Raw genomic sequence first — 26,058 nt, forward strand, 5'->3', positions numbered from 1 at the left:
AGCCACAGAGACAAGAATTGCTGGGGTGTTTACAAGCACTTTTGCTTGTCCCGGAGCTGATGTTCTTATGTGACACTGACTGGGATTAGGAGCAAGCTGGCCATAGACAGACCATGTAGAGTGGTTTGGCCTGGGATCTGTCCCCTGCTCTTGTTGACCAGATAGTTGACAAGAGCACCCTCTTCCTGCCAGGCCACTCAAGAGGGGCTCCGGTTCTCTGATGGAAATGAAAATCTACCACTCAGCTCCATTCTCCACCCACCAGAGTGACCAAAATATGAATGTTAATAGTATCATGCTAGCAAAAGTTTGGGGGAAGCAGCCTCTTCATACAATGCCACTAGTGAACCAGCACAGCTCAGTGTGGCAGTTAATGGGACAGCATTTAATACAACCTGAGATGTAGGATTTCTTTGAAACTCCCCTTCTTAGTATCTCCCCAGAAAAACTACAGCATGTGTGTCTAAGGTTCTGCAACACTGGTACCAAACAGCACGGCTGTCAATCAACAGAGAAATTAAGCAGTCACCTGTAGTCCATCCAAACCGTAGAACTGCATGTGCCAGTTAAAGAAAAAAAAAAAAACAAAAAACAGGGGTGCTGGGGTGGCCCAGTCAGTTCAGCACCCAATTCCTGGTTTTGGCTCAGGTCATGAACTCAGGGCTTGTGAGACTGAGCCCCATGCTGCGCTCTGTACTAGGCGTGGAGCCCGCTTACGATTTCTCCCTCTTCCTCTACCCCTGCCCTTGCTCATGCACATGCTCTCTCTAAATAAGTAAAATCTTAAAACAAGAAGAATACAGCAGATTGACATGAACCAACATGAAAGATCTCTAAGGGCAACTGATGATTGAAAAAAATATATGTTAGCAACAATGTGTTTGCTACAACCCACTTATCTTAAGAAGCCAAGCAAACTGCATATTTCTACAGAGACTATATCTGCACTGACTGAATTCACAGCTCAAAGTCTGGAAGGACATATAGTTAAGAATTTAGTTTTTCAGGCAACTGTTAAAATAAATGAGGAAAAAGATCACAACACAGCACACACGCTGAGACTACAACTGGCTAAAAAATACGTATGTGTATTTTAAAAAAAGACAACTTACAATCACAGACAAAATAAAAACATCAGTGTTTTGTTCATTTAGGAAAAAAATAAACTTATTTTAACTGTTCTCTCAGAAACATGTTCTGAGAAACCACAATTTTCCAAGTTATTTTTAACTGGTTTCTTTTAAATCTGACTTTAAAAGGTAGTTTTTAGATGAATAAAGCATGAAACATAGCTGTGAGGCAAGTTTCATCTTGATGGAAGAATGAAATACCTGATTGTAAACTATTTTGAAAGAAAAAACATCTAACTAGAGAGTCTAGTGATGATGTTCTTATGAGCTACTTGAACCTATTTTGATTTTTGGAAATGCTACTTCACAGAAGGTCTAATATGCTGACAAAATCTGCGGTGTGTCATTACCACCAATTTGTTGTAAAACAGCAGGTTTTACAATTCAGCAGCCAATAATTCAGGTAATTCCTTTGGTTAAGCTGGTCATTTGGAAATGTGTACTTTAGACAACTAGAGCTACTAAAGTAATCTTGTTAACTTAATAACCTTCTAAAACACAATTTTATACACTTCCAAAAGCAAACAAGGGACTAGAATAAAAAATATACCATGATGTTTATGTTTGAGACATTACAGAATACTAACACTTTATGACACACTCCCTATTATTGCAAGAGTGATATTATAATACAGGCACAAATAAATGTTTGGAATAAAGTCAAATTTAAAGCATGCTAAAAACCCAGATGCCTGAATCAGCCTTGGCTCCATGGACACAAAAGATGCAGTGACTTATAAACAAGTGATTTGAGATTCAGGAAGCAAAGATTCTGTCCTCAAAATATACCTGCAACCCACAGACTGAAATACCTGAAATGCCACCATTAGAGATTCACTTCTTCAGAATAAATACTGATGTCCCCTGAAAATGCAAATAATCAGGAGAACTAAGACATAAAACTGATATTATTGTACCATGTTATTTATCAGACTGTTTTCTCTCAAAAGAGGAGAGCCACAGGGGAGCAGGCCCCCCAAAATAAGAACAAGGCCTAGATGTGTGTGTGCCCAGACTCTGGGAAGAAGTTGGATAGGATGTTGAAAGCCAACCCTACTAATCCCTCCATTTCTGTCCTGGAATTGGTCCTGCCTACAACACTGTCAACTGTAATCTTTCTAAGAATTTCAGCAGGCACAAACTCCATCAGGAACATAGAATTAAGAGCATGGAGTTTCTAGGAAACCAGTAATAGTAACTACAATTTACTGAGCACTGGCCATATGCCATAGGTGATAGTAATCCTTTGTCATACATTACTTTGCTCGATTCATACTAAAAAAAATACTTAACGAGATGCATACTCTCACCTCCAACTTACAGGTGTAAAAACAAAAGTTCAGAGGAAGGAAGACACCTGTCCAGGGTCATAAGGCACTAAGTGACAACCCAGGTCTGGCTGACACCAAACTCAATGCTCCATTATTCACTCGTGTCTCACAGCGCCCTCCCCCAAAATTACAAAGGAAAAGAAAGTAATTTGACCATGAATCCCTGTTGAAGCCCCCAAACCAACCAACTTCTCTGAATGGTCACTCACACTTTTAATCTTTCTTTGAATACATATATTTTGGTTAAGAAAGATTAAAAGAGCTTCTTTCCCATGGTGACTTTCCTGCCTTTCTTACCACAATAAAATCTTCTCTAGAATGGGGTAATTCATCAGTAAGTTGGAAGCTGCTGGTAAATCTTCAACATAATTTCAACCGGTCTTTCCAGTCCCTTTCCCTAGTTGGAGTTCCCAGGTGGGAAGGAAGGCCGTTTGGCCCTGAGCCATGGATCCCACCATCCCAGTGACTTCTGGACTTTAAGGAAATAAAAATAATTCACACTACTCAAATCCAGGAAATAAGGGTCAGGCAGCTATGTGTTTACTTTCATGGAAAACAGAGCTAAATTAATTCGTTGTCCTGTGTGAGTTGAAATGAGGTTCCTCTCGTTGTCCTGTGTGAGTTGAAATGAGGTTCCTATAAACAAACAGAACTAAACGCCTCTGGTGCCTGACTTACATCCACACAACTTCATGTTGGCTTCTGATCCTTCCTTCACTCTTCCTCCTCGGAACTACGACACAATATACCACAGCACACCGGTCCTTGTTGTTTTGAGCTCTGGTCTTCAGTAGAACCCAAGATGAGACAGATTTACTTTATATTCCACCAGGTGTGAACCTGGAAGACAGTTCTGAGTTCAAATCCCGGCTCTGCCATTCACTGGCCCCAATTTTTTTTTAAGATTTTTATTTATTTGAGAGCAAGAGAGAGAGAGAGAGAGAGAGCAAAAGTGGGTACCAAGGGAGTGGACAGAGGGAGAGAGAGAAGCAGACTCCCCGCCAGCAGGGAGTCTGACACGGGACTCCATTCTAGGATCCTGCGGTCATGCCCTGAGCTAAAAAGGCAGACATTTAACTGACTGAGCCACCCAGGTGGCCCCCACTGGCTTCATTCTTTGGGAAAATGACTTCTTGAAGGCTGTTGGCTTTATTACCACAAATACCCATACATATTTTTTGGTTGGGATTAAAAGAAAAATCTGGAAATAATTTCAAAAATCTCTTTAAGAACTTGAGTTATGTCAACCGAAACCTATACATAAGCAAATAAACTTGTATGATGGTGCTGGAAATGACCAATAAAACCTGTGAACCTTTGAGAGATCTGACCATGAACACAAGAAACATATAAAGAGAAAAGCATTGAACAGACAGTATTGTTTTTAAAATTTTAAAAATCATTTTAATTTCATATCATTCTGTTTTATCCTATGAACTTATGACAACCATGATGCAAGGAACATGAGAACATGATAAAAATACCACAAAAAGAGGTGCCTGGGTGGCTCAGTCAGTTAGGCATCTGCCTTTAGCTCAGATCATGATCCCGGGGTCCTGGGATCGAGCCCCACACTGGGCTCCTGCTCAGCAGGGAGTCTGCTTCTCCCTCTCCCTCTGCCTGCTGTGCCCCCTTGCTTGCCATTCTCCTTGCTTGTGCTCATGCTCTCTTTCTCTCAAATAAAATCTTTAAAAAAAAGTACCACAAAAAAGGAAAGTAGGTTGAACTCACTTAAGTACAGAAGTCCTAAAAGTGAACCCAATAAAATGCATTAAAAAGATGACCAAGTAAGATTTATTCTAGGAATATAAGGATGATTTTACATTAGGAAACCCATTAGTGTGACTTACTGCACTAAAGAGAAAAATCACATGGTTATTTTGATGGATGCCGTAAAGACACGTGATAGCAAGGTAGAGCCCACTCTTGTAGGTATTCATGGGTATTACCACAGCACACACCGCAGAGGGAAGGAACAGAAAATATGTAAATCTATATGAAAGAAATGAAAAAATTTCACTCTGAAACTTCTGCTTTCCTGTATTTCCTGATTTCTGTATTATTTGATTTCCCCAATGATTTTGTACTACTTTTTGTAAAAATAACAATACTAATGGCCCCTTGAACCAGGAGTTATGCAAAGAAAAACCCAAAGCCACCTTCAGGCAGCTGTGGTCTGTAGTTAAGTGCCAATAAAGAAATAATAAACTTGAAAGAACGGATGAGGGCGCCTGGGTGGCTCAGTGGGTTAAAGCCTCTGCCTTCGGCTCAGGTCATGATCTCAGGGTCCTGGGATCGAGCCCCACATCGGGCTCTCTGCTCAGCAGGGAGCCTGCTTCCTCCTTTCTCTCTGCCTCTCTGCCTGCTTGTGATCTCTGTCTGTCAAATAAATAGATAAAATCTTTAAAAAAAAAAAAAAAAGAAAGAAAGAACGGATGAGGAGAAGAATATTAACAGAAAGGGGTGCTTGGGCGGTTTAGTCGGTTAAGTGTCTGCCTTTCCTTCAGGTCATGATCCCAAGGTTGTGGGACGGAGCCATGCATCAGACTCCCTGCTCAGTGGGGAGTGTGCTTCTCTCTCGGCCCCTCCCCTGCTCATGCTCTCATCTCTCTCTCGGACACACACACACACACAAATAATCTTTTTTAAAAAAGAATTATTAACAGAAATAGGAATAACTATTTTCAGCATGTGTGTAGAAGTTTCCTTCTCCAGCGACCAGGGAAAACTAACCCTGTTGTAATTCATTTTGGAGCACGTCGTGACCTAGGAGTTCTAGAACAGCTATTTCAAGAAGAGAATTCAGCCAATGAAGGTGCTCCCGGACATGGGACAACATGGGAGGTAGTTCCACAGCAAGGAGTAATTAAAAGGAAGTCCCTAGTAGCCTGGTGAGTGGCTCCTGGCACCTGGCAGAAGGTGAGCACCAGGGTCACCTCAAAAAGAAAGATCTTGAACCATCCAGGACATACATACGAGCAAGAGAAAGGTCAGGATCTGGCAGTTAGAGAAACAAAAAGGATTTTTAGGGGAAAGGGTCCATGAGGGATGACTGCGGGATCACGGATGTCCCGAGGGCATCCCTAGACTGCTGGGGCAGCCCAATCAGGGAGGGGTCTAGGGTGGGGGGTAGTTAGAAGGCCACCTCGCGGCTGACAACCCTCACTGCCCCTCATCTTACCAGATCAAGGACTGCCTCTGACCTTGGCCTAAACTTAGACTGTTAGATGACCCTATAAATATATATTTTTAAAAAACATTTATTTATCTTTTTTTTAGAGAGAGAGAGAGAGAAAGCGTGTGTGTGAATGGGGAAAGGGCAGAGGGAGAGAGAGAATCCTAAAGCAGATACCTCAAGGCATGTGCAGCCCAAGATCACAACCTGAGCCAAAACCAAGAGTCAGCTGCCCAACTGAATGAGCCCCGCAAGAACCCAATCCTGTGAATGTACTGGATGCCACTGAATTATATATTTTAAAATGGCCAATTTTATGTTATATATGTGTTTAGCATCATAACAAAAAGTATAACCACATATAAATGATAACTAGTGCGTCACTGAGACAGGCGTTGCTGACACGGCCCAGCAAGTTCTATGGAAGAGGTAAATGGAAGAAGACTGTGGCCCAACCAAAAAGAAACAGAAGAGAAGGAAGACAAGCAAAGGAGACAATAAGATGGTTCTTTCAGCTGGACCGACTGAGAGGAGGGCTCACGGAGCCAGAGCCAGCACTGGCACACCCGCCAAGTCTGCAGCTCGACCAGGTAGGTTGAAGCCTGCGCCCTTCATACAGGAAATCATGCCCAGCAACCCAAGGTGAGAAATGTGTTTTCCAAAGCATGGTTCTTTTGCCCAGTGTAGGCAAAAGGTCTGGGGTGAGACAGCACGCCCTCTTCCCAGGGCCCGTGCACCACTGGCTCACAGAGGCACTGGTCTGAGCAAGACTGACGCCCCCACAGCGGGTACAGTTACCATCAAGTGTTCCCGGCCCTGAGAATAATTTGGGGATAATTTCACTTGCTGAGCAGGGTCCCTTTCCTACCTATCAATACCCAGAACAATGCACAATAAACCGCCCTGGTTTAACAGCAGCAAAGTGCTACTCACAGGATTAAAAAATGAGCAAATCATTTGCCTCCATTTCCTGGAGACAAACATTCTGTTTGATAAGTAAACAAAAAGTCATTTATACTGAGAAGACCACTCGCGTGGATATGAACAGTTCTGATTTACTCCAACGGGTCTGGAGGGGGTGTCATTTATTTCAGTCCACTTAGCGCTGTAACAACTGCTTTTCAAAAACCGACATTGATTCATGAAAATGAACATACGGAGTCTCTTTGCAGCATAAACCCCGACAGCCTCAGGCGACAGAAATGTAGTACAAGGTGCTGGAGGCCGGGCTGAGGACGCGAGCAATTACGCCGGTATTTAACACAATCTACTGCTCATCAGAAAAGCGCTTAGCACAGGAGTCAGACCCAGACAGCCACTTAACTGTCCCCTCCAGCGATTACACTCTCTCAACCCAAGAGTGTGTCAAATTAAAACAACTACACATTGACTTTTTGCTTCTGTAAACATTAAGGGGTGATTGACAACTTCAGGCTGCCGCCAGCCAGGCGTTAGCACCCGCCCTTCTGGCTTCTCTGCTCTGCACTGTTTCCTTAGGAAGATTTCCCACGGAATGCCAGAGGGTTTCAGGGCTTTCCCCCCAGGGGCTCAGCTAAGGAGGGTCTACCATCTCTTACATAGGAAAGGCTTCAGATGACCTTAAAAAACTGGGCATTTTAAAATTTAGTATTTGTCACTATCCTTTACGAGAGTTCTACGCACTTCCCTTTAGGAAAATGGAAAAACAGCCAGTCTTCCCCACACTACTATTTTCACTGCTCTACTGTGATCCTGGTTTTGGAAGGATTCTTTCTCTTACCTTATTCTCGTTTCACAATTCTAAGGGGTGGAAAAAAGGTATAGTTGAAATATCAGGGAAAGTAAACAAAAGTAAAAAAAAATAAGTAAGAAGATCTATTCGCCACTGATATCCTGGTGAATCGGCAACTGGCAACTTGACAGGCGTGTTCTGTGCCATCAACACACAAGGCCTAATGTTCTCTGATGATCACAGAAAAAGGCCACAGGCAAGTGTGGAGCATTAACCCTTCTGATACTCTTCCCTCTTGGTGCCAAGACCATTCAAAGGGCGAAAGGAGTCTTCAATAAGGGAAAACTGGATATCCACATGCAAACAAGTGAAGGCGGACTCTTCCTTACCTAATACAAAAATTAACTCAAGATCAATCAAAGACCTGAATGTTACAGCTCAAAGCCCAGTACTCTTAGAATAAAACATGGGGGTGGGGAGCTTCAGGATGTTAGATTTGGCAATGGCTTCTTGGTCACGACCCCAAAAGCATATGCAACAGAAAAAGACAAACTGGATTTCATCATGATTATATATGTTTTTTTGGTATCAAAGGATACAACACAATCCACAGCGTGAAACTCACAGAAGGGGAAATCATATTTGTAAACGGTACCTCTGACCGGGGATCCAAGCCACCTGTCCCCTCCTACTTTTAATGCAAGAATCTTTGGCGAGTCCCCAAAGACTCACATGCTCACATCCCACCCCAGGGCCAGAAAACAACTTTTCCACCCATTCTTGGACGAAGATCAACCAAGTTCTAGTCTACTCCCTCGCTTTCATCTATTTAAAGTTAAAAGTGTGCAACACAGGTGAATCAGCATTTGATTATTCTTCCCCTAATTAGTCCTCCTCAACCCCACAGGTTATTTGAAGAAAGGCTGATGTTGCCACAAAAGTTAGGCTTCTACCTTTGCTGAATATTTATTTATTTATTTATTTAGAAATTATCTCTCCACTCAATGTGGGGCTCAAACTCAGGACCCTGAGATCAAGAGTCACACTCTCTTCTGACCTAGCCATCCAGGCACCCAAAAAGTTACCTTCGAAATGCTGTTTATTGAACTTGTGTTATTCCTTTGTCTCAGGTTTAAACACTACGCTGCCCCTTCTGTAACAAAATAGCCCCCACTTGTCCCAGATGGAACTATCTTCAAGAGAACACCTGTGATGACAGACAGGTCTTATTTCTGCATTATCCAATGTGGCAGCCACTAGCCACACATGGTTGCCGAGCACTAGGAATCTGGTTACTGTGCCAGAAGAACTCCACTTTAAATTTTAGTTCGTTGAAGTTAAAATGGCCCTATGTACCTAGAAGCTCCTATTAGATATTAATAGGCCTCAGAGAGCAGGCTGAAGACAAGAGTTGCAATGCTGACAGTCTGAGGTTGGACAGAGACATGGAGTCAGGAGACAGGCCAGGCTGTGTCACTTAGTGTCTGTTGAGAAGATTACTGTGTTGTAAGATAAGGTCAGAGATTTTTGCTCTACCTGCCTGTGGATTCACAGAAAGATACTCGGTCTTTGTCCCTGGTTCCCTACACAGGGCTCCTAAAAGCCCTGGAACCTGAGTGATAAAGGGTGACGGAAGCTTCTTTGATTCTGATAAGGTGGCGCTTGGTGGGCCCCTAGACAGCTTTGGGATGGGGGCTGAGTACCAGAGAGAAGCAGCCTTAGTTAGAAGTTAGGAAATTCCAGCCATACCCCATCAACATCCAGGGAGGGGAGAGGCACCAATGGCCAGTGAATCATGCCTCATGGTAAAGCCTCCATAATGACAGCATTCAGACAGCTTCTAGGTTCGTGAACACATCAAAGTGCTGGGGAGGGGGTGCCCCTGAAAAGAACATGGAATCTCTCCTCCCACTCCCCATTCTCTGTCCTATGCATGTCTTCCACTTGGTCCTTACGGAGTCACGTCCTTTATATTACACCCGTAATGATCCTGCGTGTGAAGGCCCCAAATCTCACTTGCCGGGAAAATAAGCAAAGACTAATTTTGTAGCATCACCCTGGCATGAGTTGTTTAAGGTCATGCAGAGCTCTACAAGGGCAAAGAGGACAACAAATCAGAAATCATTTTCCCAAAAATCAGAAATAGGAAAAAAAAGAAAAAAAAGTAAGTAACCAAATTCTAGGGGGAAAAATGTGGGAAAGAAGAGCAACAATCCGGAAAAGAAGTGCTCTGGGTGAGTGGGGTGTGCATGACCACGGAGCTCTCCCATCTCTGCACAACACCTCTGGCTCTGGGGATCTCACTGTTAGACAAGGGCCTGCCATGGGCTGGGCTCGGCATGTGGGTCTGGAAGGTGAGTGAGCAGTCAGTAAATTCCAGACATTCCACACACGACCAGGAGCACACTGGCTCATCAGGTCTCAGCATCCTTCTGTGTCCCAAGAACCTTGGCCAGAGGAGGCACTGAGAGACAGTGAACTCTTCAACAGTGTCACAGTCCCCCCAAAGTCCTATATTGACCTCCTAGTCCCCCACAGAGACTGCACTGGAAACTGCACTGGGAACTGGGCCCTTAGGGAGATTAAGTGAATTCAAATGAGGTCATGTGGGTAGAGCCTGGTTGGATAGGACCAGTGTTCTAAGAGGAAGATGGGGGGATGCCCGGGTTGAGGAGGGGCTCAGTCAGTTAAGCATCCGACTCCGGATTCTGGCTCCGGTCACCATCTCAAAAGTTGAGCTGCAGTAAGGCCTCTGTGCTCAGTGGGGAGTCTGCTTGGGCTTCTGTCCCTCTGCCCCTTCCCTCGACTCACACACACCCTCTCACACATTCACACATGCACTCGCGCTCTCTCTCAAATGAATAAACCTTAAAAAAGAAGAAGAAAGGCAAGGGAGATGAAAGCTCTTTCTCTTTCTGACTCTGCCCCCAGAGAAAGGCTGTGTGAGGTCACAATGAGGCAGTGGCTCTACCCCTAACCTCACCTTGACCTGGGGCTTCTAACCTCCGGAACTGTGAGAAAATCAATGTGCTACTTAAGCCGCCCAGTGTGTGCTCTGCTACGGCAGCCCTAGCAGAATAATGTAAATAATGTTAGCACAGAACAGGAAAACCGCACAGCCCTGCTTGTTCAATGTCTGTGCACATGAGCTCCTCTCCTTCCACACGGTAGCAGGTGCTACTTGCTACAGGAATTCATGTGTCGAGATGGAAGACTGGAGATTTACTAAAATAAAATTACACACATATTTCACCTTGAGAATCTTGTGGTTCCACAGTTTTTGTTGGGCCTTGCAATAATTTTCCAGTCAAAATAAACCCAACCCTTCCACATGATGGAGTATTATTTTGCCACAGAAAGGAATGAAGCACGGTTGCATGGGACAATGTGGATGAACCTCAAAAATGTACTACTAAGGGAAAAAAGCCAGACATGAACGGTCACATAGGATTCCATGTCTATGAAATGTCCAGAAGGGGCCAATCCACAGAGACAGAAAATAGAACGGTAGCGTTCAGGGGCTGGGAAGGAGGGGCAGAGGAGGAGTGACTGCATATGGGGAACCCTTTTGGGACAATGGAAACATTTCTGGGATTAGGCTGTGGTGATGGTTGCACAATTCTGTCAATATACTAAAAACCACTGAACTGTATGCTTTAAGGAGATGAATTTTATGGTGTGTGAACTATGTATCAATAAAGCTGTTATAAGCAAACAAACAAATCAAGCCCCAGGCCACCTCTCTAAGCATGTAAGTAACAAAGGCAAAACATGCCCTGACAGGACTGTGTATCCACCCACACAGTTTGGCTGTAACCCTGGTTTCTCTAACTGAAGAAGACTACCTTTCCCTTGGGTTACAAAAAGACCACGACCAAGACCTACGTAAGAGCAAGACAGCCGGGCACATGGCTATGCCTTCCACAGCACAGAGAGGGAAGCCTGTTGTCTGTGGACACGAAGGGAAAAGCACGAGTCTCCAGGATCTGCTGACATTCCCACGCTCCCTGCCGTGTTCATATCCTAGGCATGACGCCAGGTCCACTGGCTCTCCAGTTTGGTACCTGTGTACTGACCGAGCCCTCAGCTTCCATCCTGGTGGGGGTTCAGGATGGGGCCTGAGAGGACCCGGTCCTGCTCAGAGTTTCCAGAGTCACTGTTCTGTCTGGAGAAGTTGTAGGAGGACAGAACTGAACCAAATGCACAGAGAGTATAAATTTCCATTTTGATTCTGAGCAGCAGTGGGTTAAATTTTATTTGCTGCTGTATTAATGGATCTAACCCATAAAACATGAAAAAAGAAATGTGTGGACCCATGAATTATCCAAACGGAAGAAGAAACACTGAGAAAGCCATGAGAGGCTTTAACCAAAGTAAGAAACCGCTCTAAGCATCATCAGCCTGCTTATTGTATGATTTTTTAAAAAAGATTTTATTTGTTTATTTGACAGACAAAGATCACAAGTAGGCAGAGAGGCAGGCAGAGAAGAGGAAGCAGGCACCCTGCTGAGCAGAGAGCCTGATGCGGGCTTGATCCCAGTACGCTGGGATCATGACCTGAGCTGAAGGCAGCGGCTTTAACCCACTGAGCCACCCAGGCGCCCCCCTATTGTTATGATTTTGACAGAAACACAAATGAAGCAACTCCTTAAAACTGCTGAGTATGCTTCCAGAAAGTATTGCTGTCCTCTGTCCACATTTTGTTTTTGTCTTTTACCCCAAGGCCTTAAAATTGTCGTTCAGAGAAGACTCGAATGGAGTATAAAATCGCCATATTTCCAAATAAAAACACAGGACGCTACAATTTGAATTTCAGACCAAATAAATAATTTTTATAATAATAAGATACTGTGGACATAATTATATGGAAATAGTTGTTTGGGGTTTTATCTGAAATCGAACTCTCGCTGGCCATCTCGTGTCTGATGGCGCAGCCCTCCCAGAACGGGCGCATCGGGCCAACTCAGGGCCCTTCGCTCCCTGCCCTGGTAGCGGAGCCAATGGAAGGCTTCTGGCCCCTGTCCCACCTCTAGAGGCCAGCACCATAAGCCTGCATTTGTGTCCTGTGCTGCTCCAGGAAGCTGGGAAGTGGCACCGTTAATCAATCTCCAGTAAGAAGACATTGCAACTAAGAGGGAACAGCCAGAAAAAGAGCAGAGGGCAATGACAGGAGGGCTGTGTGCCCCTGCGTTTCAAGTGGGGGATGCCCTGCCCTAGACTTGGTGTAAATGGGGGAGAGACCCCGGGTTCATTGTACCACCAGATACGAAAAGGCCACCAAATGGTTCTCCTAACTTCCCTGCTACACTGAAGAGAGGATTTAAAAATAAGTGTTAAGATGACTGTGGGGCTGCAGGGCCTGAATATTATTTTTTATGGAGCTCATTTTTAATATCAGCACTTTTAGGGTGAATGTAAATAAACCCTGATCATGCAATAAATTCAGTGTGCTCTTTTATTTTGCAGATTTAAGTTAAAACACCATAAATCTTTTCTTGGAAGCAGCATCTTTCAAGATAACAGAGGCAGCACCCGGATTTTGATACCCACTGAAAAAACAATAAATAAGCAACTGACTTCAGAGACCTCCCTAAGTGCATCCGCTCGGCTGACAGGCGAGGCGCTCGACAGCGGGTGGGATGGTCCTGCCAGGTTTCTTCGCTTGCCCTATATCACAGGGATTGTTCCCACGCACCACAACAATCCCGGGAGAGAGGGTTCCCTGGATTTGCAAGAAAGGACAGTAAAAATGACCACTGCACACGGAGCAGAAGCAAACCCACTCCTACGATGAAATAACCATCCGCTCTAGTTCCCCCCAAAGAGGCCGGTTGCACTGATTTCAATGAACCACCGTTGGGCGGTACATAAATGCCAGTCGCCATTCTTCACAGCTGAAGCCCGGCTGGAAGCTGACCTCAGCATATACGGTGTACCCATGTATATGTGCAAGGTGGGAAGTATATGCCCGTATATAAATACATATAAAGCTAACTTTCAGTGTTCAGAAAACAAAAGCTATCCCCATATAACAGCCAAATTCTGACATAACTCAATTTGGACACCTCATCTGGTGTGCACTGCACTCATTCCCAGTGTAAACCCCACCGCGCTGGGCAGTGATATACTGTAATGTCACGGCGCAGTCTGGATTTACTATAAAGGGCCGCGGACGAGCTTCAGAGCAGTAAACATTGCGGCGAGGTGTATTTCACACTGAGCTGGTTTTTATGAAGAACACTTCACCGCCCAGGCACGGCACCTGGATGATGGATGGTGAAAGATGCATGACAAGCTTCATCATTGTTTGTAAATCTTAACTGTTCCTGCTCACTAACTCTGGAGGCAATTTTCAAAGACAGCGGCCGACAGAAGGACAGCACAGCTCTCCTGAAGGTTATTCAAGTTGTACTTGGCCAGGGCCGGGCCTCTGAGGAGCCGAGGAAGGAAAATAAACTCCTGAGTTGAGTCTATTGCGCCCGAAGAGCATGGCCGAGGCCCAGTGGATCCCGACCAAGATGAGGAAACCTCCTGCATGAGGACATACACTGCGCCAACCAGAGTGGCCACTGCCACCTCCAAGTTAATGCCTGTGTGGACACTGCCTCTTTAGGAATTAGAAATGGAAGTGGTCTCTCAATAAGTAACAGAATCGGCAAACTCACTGTGTGACGTGCTCACAAAAGTTCAGGTTCCCTGCGCTGATCGGGCAGGCTGGGGACCAGACATCACCCCTGAACTCCAGTGAGATAAGATCAGCACAGGCGCCCCCGGGGAAGCACTGACCCCCTGTAACTGTGTGCAACTTCGTTACATCAGGACATGGAGGAACTCCCCGAAGAGTGGTTTCCAGAGCTAACACTCTGTGTGCTGCTCTAGACGGTCTTCTTTAGCCCAAAGGAAAACCGTTGCAAAGGCCTTGAGTTTTTCAAGAATAGGTTAAAGATGTATAAGCAACGTCATAATAAGCCAATGACAGACTAGGCAGAGCGTAAAATACTGCCTTAAAAATTATATGGAGAAAACAAACAGGCCTTTTATTCATCCTAATTTTTTTTTCATTTTTTAAGGATTTATTTATTTGGGGGGTGGGGAGCAGTGAGGGGCAGAGGGAGAAAGAATCCTCAAGCAGACTCTCCACTGAACATGGAACCCGACACGGGGCCCGATCTCACGACCCTGGGATCATGATCTGAGCTGAAATCACGAAGTCAGACACTTAACTGACTGAGCCACCCAGGCCCCCCTGACCTTAATTTTAAAATAACACAGAACAGCCACAGAAAATAAAAACAACTATAGGGAAATAGTTGATTGTGTTTCTATCTACACTTATAATTTCCAAGCTGGTAACTCTTTAATTTATTTAATTATTTATTAACTGAAATTAAGTTATTTAATTTTCTAATGTCTGCCTTCATTATATATTAACACTCTCTCCTGTTAAACACAAAGAAATGCACATATAGCCACAAAATTAAAACTTGACTTCTCTGTGTTAAGTCATAAAGATATTCTGAAGTTTATATTGATCTTTGGGAAGAGCACTGTAAATACCACGCCTGATAAGCTGATGGGTTTTTTCAAGGCTGCTTTTCAGGGTTTTTTTGTTTTTGCTCTTTCTGTGACACCAAAACACTATAGAAAGGTACCCTTAGAAGGGGTATTTCTACATGACGCATATGCTAAAGAAGTAGTTTCTAGAATTTTATCATTACAGAAGAGTTAATATCACATGTATATCTTCGCACTCAGCAGATAGAACCCAAACCCCAATCACAGCCATCATTTCCTTGAAAATATTTCACACACAGGAACGCCAGACTGTTGCCCAGTAAGGCCTTAGACAAGCTAAGTAAGGCATCACTGGGCCTCAGTTTCTCTCTCTGCCTCTCAGAAATGGGGACCTTTCTCCTCTCATTGTCTCTGTGCCTTAGTGTTCTCATCCATAAAATGGGGTAATTATACTACTATTAAGAACTAAATGAGTTATCCCCACTGAGTGCACAGAACCTTGTCCTACAGATGCTGTAAGAGCCACCTGCTTGTGAGGAGAGGAAAAGGAAGGGAGGGAAAAGAAATCAAGGATACACCAGCAAAAAGAATGCCCAGGGGAGTGGTTTGGAGACCTGAGTTCCTATGCTGGCTCCTGTTCCCCAGCACTAGCAATAAGGCTCAGAGATGTCACTGCGCTCTGCCTGAAACCTCCCCACCCTGCCCCAGCCTCTCTGGTCAGTGTGCTTAGTAAGGAAGCCCCTCTTGACCTTGCTCATAGGGCTGTGTTATTTGTCGAAAACTAGTATATGCAAAGAAGGAAGTCTTTAAAATTTGAGTTTTCCAAAGGGAATATACGGAATATTCTGATTCCAATATGGATCCAGGATATGTAGTGGCCCGGAGGTCACAGCCTACGTCTGCCCATGTCTGCTTTATTTCCATGCCTGTTTTACTGGACTCTAGACTCTGGGCCAGTGAGGCACAGCAGGAAGGATCTAAGGTTTCTTATTCATCTAAGAACCACAGACCATCCCAGGAGCCCTCTGGGAACATGGCAGGATGAGTGCCCCTGGCACCTGGCAAGGGACAAAGCTGAATGAACATGATGCCCGCCCTGCATGTCAGACCACAGCTCGATGACTCTCGCAGAAGGGCCGCACACGTGAACCTCTTCCTTACGTGAGTCTGACAGCCCTCACGTGGGTCCCTGGGCAGTGCTCGCTCTTTCCAGACTGGTGGTGGCCTTGTCGAAGGGCAGTGTTTTACATACAAGGCATGCTAGGGGCCCAACCAGTCTTAGTCTTCCTACAGTTTGCCTTGTGCGGTGCTGTTCTCATGGAGGGAGAGAAAGGTCTGAAGAAACCAGGGAAATCTGGGTGTTCTCGTCAAACGGCATTTCAGCGCTCCTTCAGTGCTGTTCTTCAGCCACGAGGGGACCTGCTGGTGTCCTTCCACACTCCTCTTCCCTCATTCCCTCTGCTTTACTTAGCAAACACACCGCATGTAATATAGTAAAAATATACCTCCACGGCCGCCTGTGATTATATGCTTAAAATGATTACACTTCAACTTCCTCACTCAGAAGACCACAATGTCTAGCTAATTTCAAAATCCCAATACACATATGATTAGTTTCAAACAGGGCCCCTGGAGGGCTAAAAACAGGCCATCCTTAACGACTGTGGTGTCATTTGCACAGCCCCCTGCCAGGCACTGGCAGGAAGAGAAAGATGTGTAAGACATGGTGGCAGGTCTTCATATGGAAATAAGGGAGTTGACAACTTCTGCCATGGCTTTTTTACATAGCTTTTATGTAAAAAAATTTTTGACCCAAATGTAATAGGTAAGGCTGTTATTTTCTTTCAACTTTCCAGATAACGGAAGTGAGGCTGGAAGAGATGAAGCAAGCATGTTATAGTCAGGCCCAGTGCTGGGGATCTGAGCCAGAGCTCCTCTCCTGGGGTGGGACCCATCGCCTTGCGAGCACTAGCCTCCATGGTCATGGCCAAAGAATCCCCCACTTACCTCTCTGTTCAAAGCTGGAGCTGAGGGCGCCTGGGTGGCTCAGTCGGTTAAGTGGCTGCCTTCGGCTCAGGTCATGATCCCAGGGTCCTGGAATCGAGTCCCATATCAGGCTCCCTGCTCAGCGGGGAGCCTGCTTCTCCCTCTGCCCCTCCCCCAACTTGTACATATGCAAGCGTGCCCATTCTTTCTCTCTAAAAATTAAAAAAAATAAAGAAATAAAAGCTGCACCTGAAAATAACAAGGTCACTAAGGAAGACAGGTTTAGCAGTCAGGTGCTTTTCTTTGAAATTCAACCCATTTCCTGAAGAGTCTGACCTCCCTCAAATCATCGCCTAAAGAGAAGTTTAAACTCAACATTCTATAAATGTTGCATAAAACATATTCAGCTTTCCTTAAAGCAGCAGAAGAAAAAGGTCAGTGTTTTTCTCCCCTGTAGGCTTGCCATACGCTTCAGAGAATATACACAAAAAAGCGAGCCCTCAGATTCTTTGGTCTGCTCTCCTTCCTGTCTGAGCAGGACTCTAAAACATTTCCAGAACATCTTTCTCCCTGACAAGAAGAACTGCCTGAAATGTCAACACACCCCTTACAGAAAGGAATGGTGGAAGTATGTACAGTATTTTCCCATCTCTTGCCATATTTGGTGATTTATAGAGCTTGTTTCCGTATGGGACATGATTTCACCCTCACAACACCTACCTCCTCACCCTGTGTTAAGGGGTGATTAAAGTAAGGGTCTTGTACTCCCAGGGCTACACAGTTGCCGAGCGGTGGCTCCATTACAATGCTAAGCACAGAATGCTTCTACCACCCCGGCCATGGGCGCTGGCAGAAGGTCACCTCACCTCACCAAAGGGTAGTTCTGGCCTCCCGGATTTGAGCGAGGGAGACCTGTGGGTGCTTCCAACAGGGAGTGCATGCCTACTGTTCTCACCTGCAAAACTAGCTGCATGGTCTTTCACTAGAATCCCATATGCGGCATGAAGCAAATCCATTCCATGGAGGGAAAGCTTAGCCATTTAGTCGTGGCAATTGCGGGGAGGGCGGAGGAGGGGGTTAGCATAGGCCCTCAGTGAAATCAGGCACTTCCAGATTCACTGGGCTACAAAATTGCTAATGTTGCATGGATTCGGAAAGCCAAGTTTGGGAACACAAATGCTTCTGCAAGCTGCCCAGACATCACAGAAAGAGCACAGGCCCTTCGACTCAGAGAGACCCTTCCCCCGACTTGGGCCATCTGACCTTTGGAGAAAACATAAACGCTCTGTACCCTGCTTCTTGGAGCTGCAGACATCCTACGTGTGCTAAATGAATAATACAGGAACAGCTCATAATACATAACGAGCACCTCAGACGCTGGCTTCTAGCTTCTAGCTTCTGGCTTCTAGCAAGAAAGGGAGGATGAGTTTGCACAGGGGCCTGCCGCTCTATCCGTGCTGGAAAGGGCAAAGAAACTGGCTGCAGCAGCTCTAACGTTCAAACTGAGACTGTAGGATAAAGAGATGAAAAGATCAAAAGATGCTTGTCTTTCTCATTTTAAATTGAAACCTTTCCCCAGGGGCTGGCCAGCCACGTACCCTCCAAGAACTTCTATGCAAGACTTCAATATGCAGAGAAAGATGCTTGTTTGTGACATGAAATGCTGCCCACCTATGAACGTGAGTGTATCTGTTAACACAGGGGCATGGCTGTGGAGATGCCCCTCTTTATCCCGAGTGCAGGAGCCTCATTTCTAGGGTGCTCAGACCACCACTTTGTGAACCACGGGCACCTGTTACTATGAAGAGGCCAGAATCATGTGTAAGCTAACCTTCTGCGCGTATACTAGGATCAGTGCTTCTCAAGCTATCTATGGGGAGGGACCTGCTTAGTTTTGCTTAAAATTTTAAGACTTATGTTTAAGTAATCTCTACATCCAACATGGAGCTTGAACCCACAACTCCAAGATCGAGAGTTGCAATGCTCTACCCAATGAGTCAGCCAGGCACTCCTAGAATTTTTTTGTTTCCAATCCACCAAGGTCTCATACTTTCATAAGATACAACAAATGTCAATTACTAGAATCATAATTTAAAAAATGGTAAGTAAGATGAGATGGCCCTCACACACTGGCAGGAATGTATAATGGTGCAGGCACTACAGAGAATAGTCTGGTAGTTCCTCAAAAAGTTAAACACAGAATTACCATACAACCCTGCAATTCTGCTGCTGGTATGCTCACAGAAGAATTGAGCACAGCTCTCCCAATGGAGAACATGAAAGTTCACAGCATAGCTATTCACAATAGCTAATAAAAGGTTCAAATAACGTAAATATTTATTGACTGAAGAACAAAAAAGCAAGATGTTTGGTTTATCCACAACAATGGAATCTTAGTGGGCCATAAAAAGGAGTCTGGTACTAATACTTGCTACAACCCGGAGGACGTTCAAAAACCTGAGTTATGCTCAGTGAAAGAAGCCAGTCACAAAAGGCCACATATTACAGGACTCCATTCACATAAAACATCCACAATAGGCAAGTCCATTAAGACAGAAAGCAAATCAGTGGTTGTCAGGGGCTGGGGGAAAGGAGAGTAGGGAGTAACTGCTTAGGTATACAGTTTCCTTTTGGGGTGATGAAAATGCCTTTGAACTAGGTAAAGGTCATCGTTGCCCAACACTGCAAAGGTCTGAGTGCTGCTTAACTGTACACTTAAAATGGTTAATGGTTCATCTTATGACAGGTGGATTTTACCATGATAAAAAAATGAATTCCTAAAAAAATGAAAGACAAAAAAAATATTCAAACCCCAATTTTCGAATTAGATTCAATAGACCTTAAATCATGGTGTCAAACTGTTAGTAAGTTTTCCTTTATGTTTAGTTCCTTTACTTACTTCCTCTTAGACCACTAATGAAGCACCCACACGCCCCCATGCCGGGGCCCGCTGCCTGGACCCTGACTAGTCTTGCTTACTCAGCACCCCACTAGTGTCCCTGACGATGGTGGCCCCTACCCCACACAGCCGGTGGGGCAAACCTTCCCTCTACTGGACCACTCCTGTCAGCATACAAACCTACTGCGCTATCTCCTTTCTTTGAAAAAGAGGAAAAGATCTTCCTTGAACTTGGCTCTCCTCCAGCTGCTGCCCCATTTCATGACGCCCCCTTACAGCAAAACTCCGTAAAGAAGTGTCTGTGCCCCGGTCCCTATCTTCTCTCCCGCGCATACCCAAACACAGTCAGGCTTTCACTCCCCTGTCCGCACCCAAATGGCCACCTGTCCAGATTCCTCCATCATTCCTACCATATATACCTAGTCAGTGGTTGATTCCAACCCTCTTCTCACCTGACCTATCGGCTTCTTTGGCTATGTTCACTGAAATGTTTTCTTTGCTCAGCGTGCAAGACAACATGTCCCATTAGCTCTCCTCCTACCCGCCAGCCGCTCCTCATCACTTTAACCTTTGCTGGTCCTCCTCAACTACGACACAAGTCCAGACCCCAGAGGGCCTTGGAGTTCAATCTTCAGTCCTTCATTCTCCACCATCTATCTACACTCAACTCTCCAGGGGCTCTCACCAGACTGGCTTCAACTAACATCTATGCACAGGACCCTTGAGTTTTTATTTCTGACAAGGATGTCTCCTCTCAACTTGAAACAGAATTTACACATCCATTCCTATTTGATGATCCACTTGAGGACTCTCGAACACCTCAAACTTCATGTGTAAACTACTCCTAATTCCCACAAACCAGGCCCATCCCACCATGGTCTTCTTTACCTCAATAAACAGAAACTCCAATTTTCTACTTGGTGAGGTTAAAAACTGTAGTTTTTAACATCCCCTCACTTCTCTCTTACTGGCACATCCCAAATCCATCAGCAAATCATGTTGGTTCTACCTTCAAAGCAGATTTAGAATTAAACCGCCTGTCAGCACCACCACACTCCTACCCTCCCTAGGTCACTGCCACCTTTTGCAACGATTACTCAGTGCCTTCTACTGGACTCTCTGCCTCCACCCTGCATTCCTACAGTCTGGTCTCACACAGCAGCCAGAGTGAGCTTCCAAATGCACAGGACAGACATGTCTCCCCGGCTGCCCCTTTGTTGGAAAGCCTGCAATGGCTTCTCATGTCACTTAAAATAAAAGCCACAGTACTTGCAATGTTTTATGGAGTGCTACATGCCTGGGCCTCCTTGTCTCTCTAATCTACCTCCTGATACTTTTCAGGATATGGAAGGGGGAGGAAATGCCTCCTAGCCTCTTTACCAAGGAGAACATTAAGCAGTAGTGACACAGCAAAAGGAACTTTCCCTGGAATTCCTATGACATTCTATTTGCATGTTGCCATCTTCAGCAAAAGCAGAGGTAGACTTTGAACCAGGACTCCTTTCTTTACTTGGTAAAGACAGGTTAAACTTCTCTTAAAAGAAAGTGAAAAAATACTGATTTAATGGACAAATTTACACTTTAAAGAAAACATTAAGCCTATGGAAAAACACTGTTTTTCAAATTACTTGTAAGTCCCCACTTAGATCTTCCAATCATAATTTATTTATTAAAACACAACCAACCCAAGGAGCTCAACCCAAACCTGATGGAAGTGATAAATGCAACTGGTTACTGGCCAGCCTGTCACCTTGTCACAGATGAATATACTGCTGTCCCTCTCCCTACCCACTGAGCCCTGCCACCAGCCTCAGCCCTACTCAACACAAGGGCCTCTGCTGTCCCCAACTGCCTACTTGTGTCAATGCTAATGATAAAACAGAGGATCCAATGCTCCAAGAAAGGACCCCAGAGGTGTCCCTTTGATCCGCAAACACAACCTCCTCTTCCCTTCTCCCTTGCTCTGTGAACACTCCACGTACCATAGAAGCCCCACCATGCATTTGGAAGTCATAAATCCACATTTCTTTAAATAATTAGCTGCTATTTAGATTTTCTATTTATCCACATTCTCCTTTTCCATGGCAATTCAAAAGTAGACATGATAGAGTTCCACTAACAGCTCTTCCTAGCTAACTCCCTCAGGTATGAGGCTAGTAGTGAGGGAGAGGGGCACCAGGAGCGTAAGCCTGAGGCCTCCTCATGCTTTCAAACACACGTATCACCAGCGAAAATGTAAGAAATCCTCACTGCTATTCGCCCTGTCTTTCCTGGTGAGCACTGGTGCAGCCGGTCCTTTCTGTCCTGGACTGTAACCTCTTTCCTTCTGAGCCTTTCCTGCCATAAATTCAAATGCCTCCTGCTCCTCTTATATCTGTTCCTTTCTGCTCTAATAAATTTCCTCTTATCTTTTTATCTTACTGCCCTGCTCTGAATTTACACCTTTCTCTCAAGAATGTGAGTGCTTCTGGAAATATTCCATTATTCCTGGAAAAAGAAGCTTAGCCAATTTCTTCTCGAAAGTAAGTTTCACTCCTAATTTTCTGTATGAACAAATGTTTCCTTAACTGCTTCATCGCTACAATCAGCACTAACTTCACAGACAATGGGTTAGGGTCCTGACCTTCTAGGCTGGTGTTTCTCTACAGAGTAGCAAGCTCACTTAAAAAATAACTCATTCATTCATTCACTCAAACAATAAATAACAAATAAAAGGCATCATAACAGGTAAAAAGGTAACTAAGATGTGTTCTCTGTCCCTAAAGAGCTTAAAAGCCAGATAAATATATAGAATCAAACAGAGTGTGAAAGAAGGACCACATCGGCATATGTTCTGTGGTACGAATATTTATCATACGGAGCTGTGCTTGTCCATTCCTGACAATAAATGGTCATTAATCAAAGTCAAAGTGCAGTCAGTAACGGGTGCTTCAGCCCCTCTTCAGTTCCAACGGATCCGTTTTCTTGTCCTCTACGCTCTGCATTAATGAAATCCTCTATTTCACTTCAGTACGGCATATAAAGCATAACTTGCCCAGCTTTTTTTAGACTTTCTTATTCTGAATTTGGAAGTCAAAGCATGGTTTTGATTCTCGTTGTCTCAACGCCTGCTTTACAAAGAAACAAGTTCTCCGTAGAGTGTCAACTTACTCAGAGAACAAACCTCTTCTTATTTGGCACAGGCCAAGGGCCAACTGTTGGTTTACTAGCAGGTCACACACTATTACCCTGATTCTTACTTACAGCCTTGACTGTAATCTTCTCACTTTCCTTGATCAAAAGATAAAGCTTAAATATAAAGAACTTAAAAACGGGGCCTACAAACACAGCAGTCATAAAAGACCTGCCCATCACCACAGTGTAAATGCTTGGGAGAAGGTTAAAACTGAAGGTGAGGAATTGTGTATTTCAAACCGCTTTGGTTCATTAAACAGCCATTTTTTATTTTAAAGCTATTACATCAGAGTTATTTGCATTGCTACTGCATAAACTCCGAGATCTATTGTATTCAAAAATGTTTTATTAAGTTATTTCATTTCCTCCCCCAAAAGATGAATATGCCTTCAATTTTGAAATGGAAAAGTTTTCAATACAGTACAAGTATTCAATACAGAGAAATTACCTCACCAAAAGTATCAGGGTTTGAGCCACATTTTCCTCTGAACCTGTATTTCACAGTGCTCCTCCAGAAAATACATTTTTTTAGGTTCTGATGGGAGTCTCTCATTTTATTCTTGTCACTCCAGGTAGTCCAAAAAGACGTGATATTATAGCGAAAGCATTCCCTAACGAGATACTGTAAAGGATGCTCACAGAGGAGTCACAAGGTAAGCTCCCACAAGCTCCTGACTTGCAAGACCTCGGAGTGGTCCAGGGACCCAGCATTGGCCCCTCATCCTCCCTCCACCCCAATCCAAGCTGTGCATCCAGACACCTACCACTGGCTTTGGCTTCTGAGTAAGAGGGGCCATCCTCGAAAGTGAAGATCTGGGACACGCTCTGGCCCAGGTAGGAGGGAGGCGGGTAGTAAGAATGCATCCTGTACTGGGAACTCACTGCGTGGCGGTTCTCCGAGTTTTTCATCTGCTTGAGAAAAAAGAAAGGAATACATTGAGCCCAAAGTTGCATTTTACAATGATTACAAGAACTGCCTGACTCTCAGAGAACAGACTATTGCTGTTGGAAGTAATCTTCAACCATGAAAATGCACTCCACCCCTAGCACAGTGACCCTAGAAACTCTTAACTGTGCATCCTTTAGGTGACTTTTCTATCTTGGGGTCCTTACTGGAGCACTCCTGAAGCCCCATTTGGTCACGTGATACTCAGTTAACAAGCACTAAAGGACACAGCAATAGAGGAACAACACGGCCCAGGAGCCAACACGTTGCTGCAGCTCTGTCTAGTTACTTAGCCATAAACAAGTTATTTGCTTCCTCACTTTCCCTCACGTGTAAAACAGGCATCTCACTTTGGTTACCTCACTGTGTTCATATAAAAAAGAACATTAAAAAAAAAAAAAAAGACAACACGTAAAGCTTGTGTAAGGGTAAGCTGTTGCCATTCGTGCAATGACGTGCCCAATACCGTCCTCAACGTCTCTTCCCAACCCCCTTCCATGCTCTCCCTATAGCAAAAAACCCAAGTCTGGGATCTCCACTTCCCAGACCCTCTAAGGTGATGTGGATTCTGCAAACAGGACATGCAGGGAGACATTGAAGGCTGACTTTGCAGTCATGTAGACACATGACTGGCAAATGAGACTCTGACTTTGGGACACTGGGGCAGCTTTTATGTATGGAGCAGCTCTCCATTGCTTCCTGACCTCTCATTTAAAGGTAAGGTGATGTGACCCGAAGACTTAGAAGCTCCCCCACCCACTTCCACAAAGTTGTGGAGCTGTTCTATTTCTTGCATGACCCCTGGTACAGACACTGAGATGTGATCCTGTCTTCCCAGCAAGAACAGCTAGACTTCAATTATTTATACTACATTTTTGTTTAAGATTTTATTTATTTATTTGACAGACAGATATCACAAGTAGGCAGAGAGGCAGGCAGAGAGAGGAAGGAAAGCAGGCTCCTTGCTGAGCAGAGAGTCCGATTCGGGGCTGGATCCCATGACTTTGGGATCATGACCTGAGCCGAAGGCAGAGGCTTTAACCTACTGAGCCACTCAGGTACCCCTATTTATACTACATTTAAAAAATTAAATTTCAATGGTATTAACTTTGTTTAAAAATTCAATTTAAGGGAATGTTCAGGAAAAATCAACTCTGTCCGTGAATTAAAGAGTAAGTTCAAAATCGTGTTTTTCAATCCAATAATGCTACTTGATTAAGAAACTCATACTAACATGACAGAGGCTGGCAGGGCAATTTTACATACTGGGCTTCCCCAAGATTATCTACGAATATTAAATTTTGGACAATTTTCCAATGACTACAGGCCTGTGTGTACTTTTTCAACCCTCGCAAGTGATCCCCAGAACAAATGAATGCTCTGATGGGTTGATTACTTCTTCTTGGCAAAACAAAGACAACTGTATTCCAATTGATTATTTTCTCTCAATTGAAGTTTATCTGGCAAGCTCCCTTTATCCTTCCTACTGTGTTTCTCTGAAGCATATTAATTGGTATCTCTTCCAGTTTAATCACACCATTTTCATCTCCTATCATCACATAAATCCTTATTAAGTAAGAGGCTGAGCAGGCTATACTTGGAAGTAGCCAAAAGGGAAAACCTGCCTGCCCATAATGAAGAACCCCAGGTCAGGAGAGCCATTAAAGGGCCATGAAATCACTGAGGAGGGTAGGGACCACTTAACTGCACAGAAGCCAATATCGGTTATACCAGTGCATCCCAGGGCTCTCTTAATATGTATGCAAATGGCCTGGGGCTAAGCAGATTCTGATTCAGTAAGAGTGTGGTAGGGCCTCAGTCTGGCACAGGAGATGCTGATCCTTCTGGCTCAGAAACCTCATGCTGGTGACAAGGGACTAGAGTAAATGATCCTTTTTCTCATACTTCACACCTTCAGGGCCCCACAACCAAAAAAGGACCTTCTAAAAAACTCTTTTGATCCACTGTTTATCACTGCCAACTTTCCACCTGAATGGAGGGAGGATGGAAATCATGTAAATATCACTGTTAAGTTTTCATGATTTTTCCTTTTATACAGGAGATTCCTCAGAGCTAAAGGAATTTTCTCAGAGGTCTGCCACCATCTAAGACCAAACTCCAACTCTCTTCAAATCAAAGAGCCATTGCTGCCTCTACAGACCTCCCTGAAGTCCCCTGCAGTCTACGTAAT

General features: G+C 44.4%; 1 protein-coding gene across 4 annotated transcripts in view; it reads right to left on the reverse strand.

Annotated features, from left to right (window-relative positions):
- Window positions 1-26,058, reverse strand: part of DMRT1 (doublesex and mab-3 related transcription factor 1) — a 107,305-nt gene that overhangs the window by 19,930 nt on the left and 61,317 nt on the right. The window contains exons 4-5 of one of the 4 annotated variants that reach the window (XM_082696627.1): window positions 23,686-23,833; window positions 16,870-16,956 (exon numbers count right to left, since the gene is read on the reverse strand). In XM_082696627.1, the coding sequence (XP_082552753.1) occupies window positions 16,870-16,956; window positions 23,686-23,833 (235 nt within the window). The remainder of the gene's footprint in view (window positions 1-16,869; window positions 16,957-23,685; window positions 23,834-26,058) is intronic. The other 3 variants (XM_082696628.1, XM_082696629.1, XM_082696630.1) reach the window with 3 other exon arrangements.

The sequence above is a fragment of the Mustela nivalis genome (assembly GCF_964662115.1).
Source record: "Mustela nivalis genome assembly, chromosome: 13".
NCBI lineage: Eukaryota > Metazoa > Chordata > Mammalia > Carnivora > Mustelidae > Mustela > Mustela nivalis.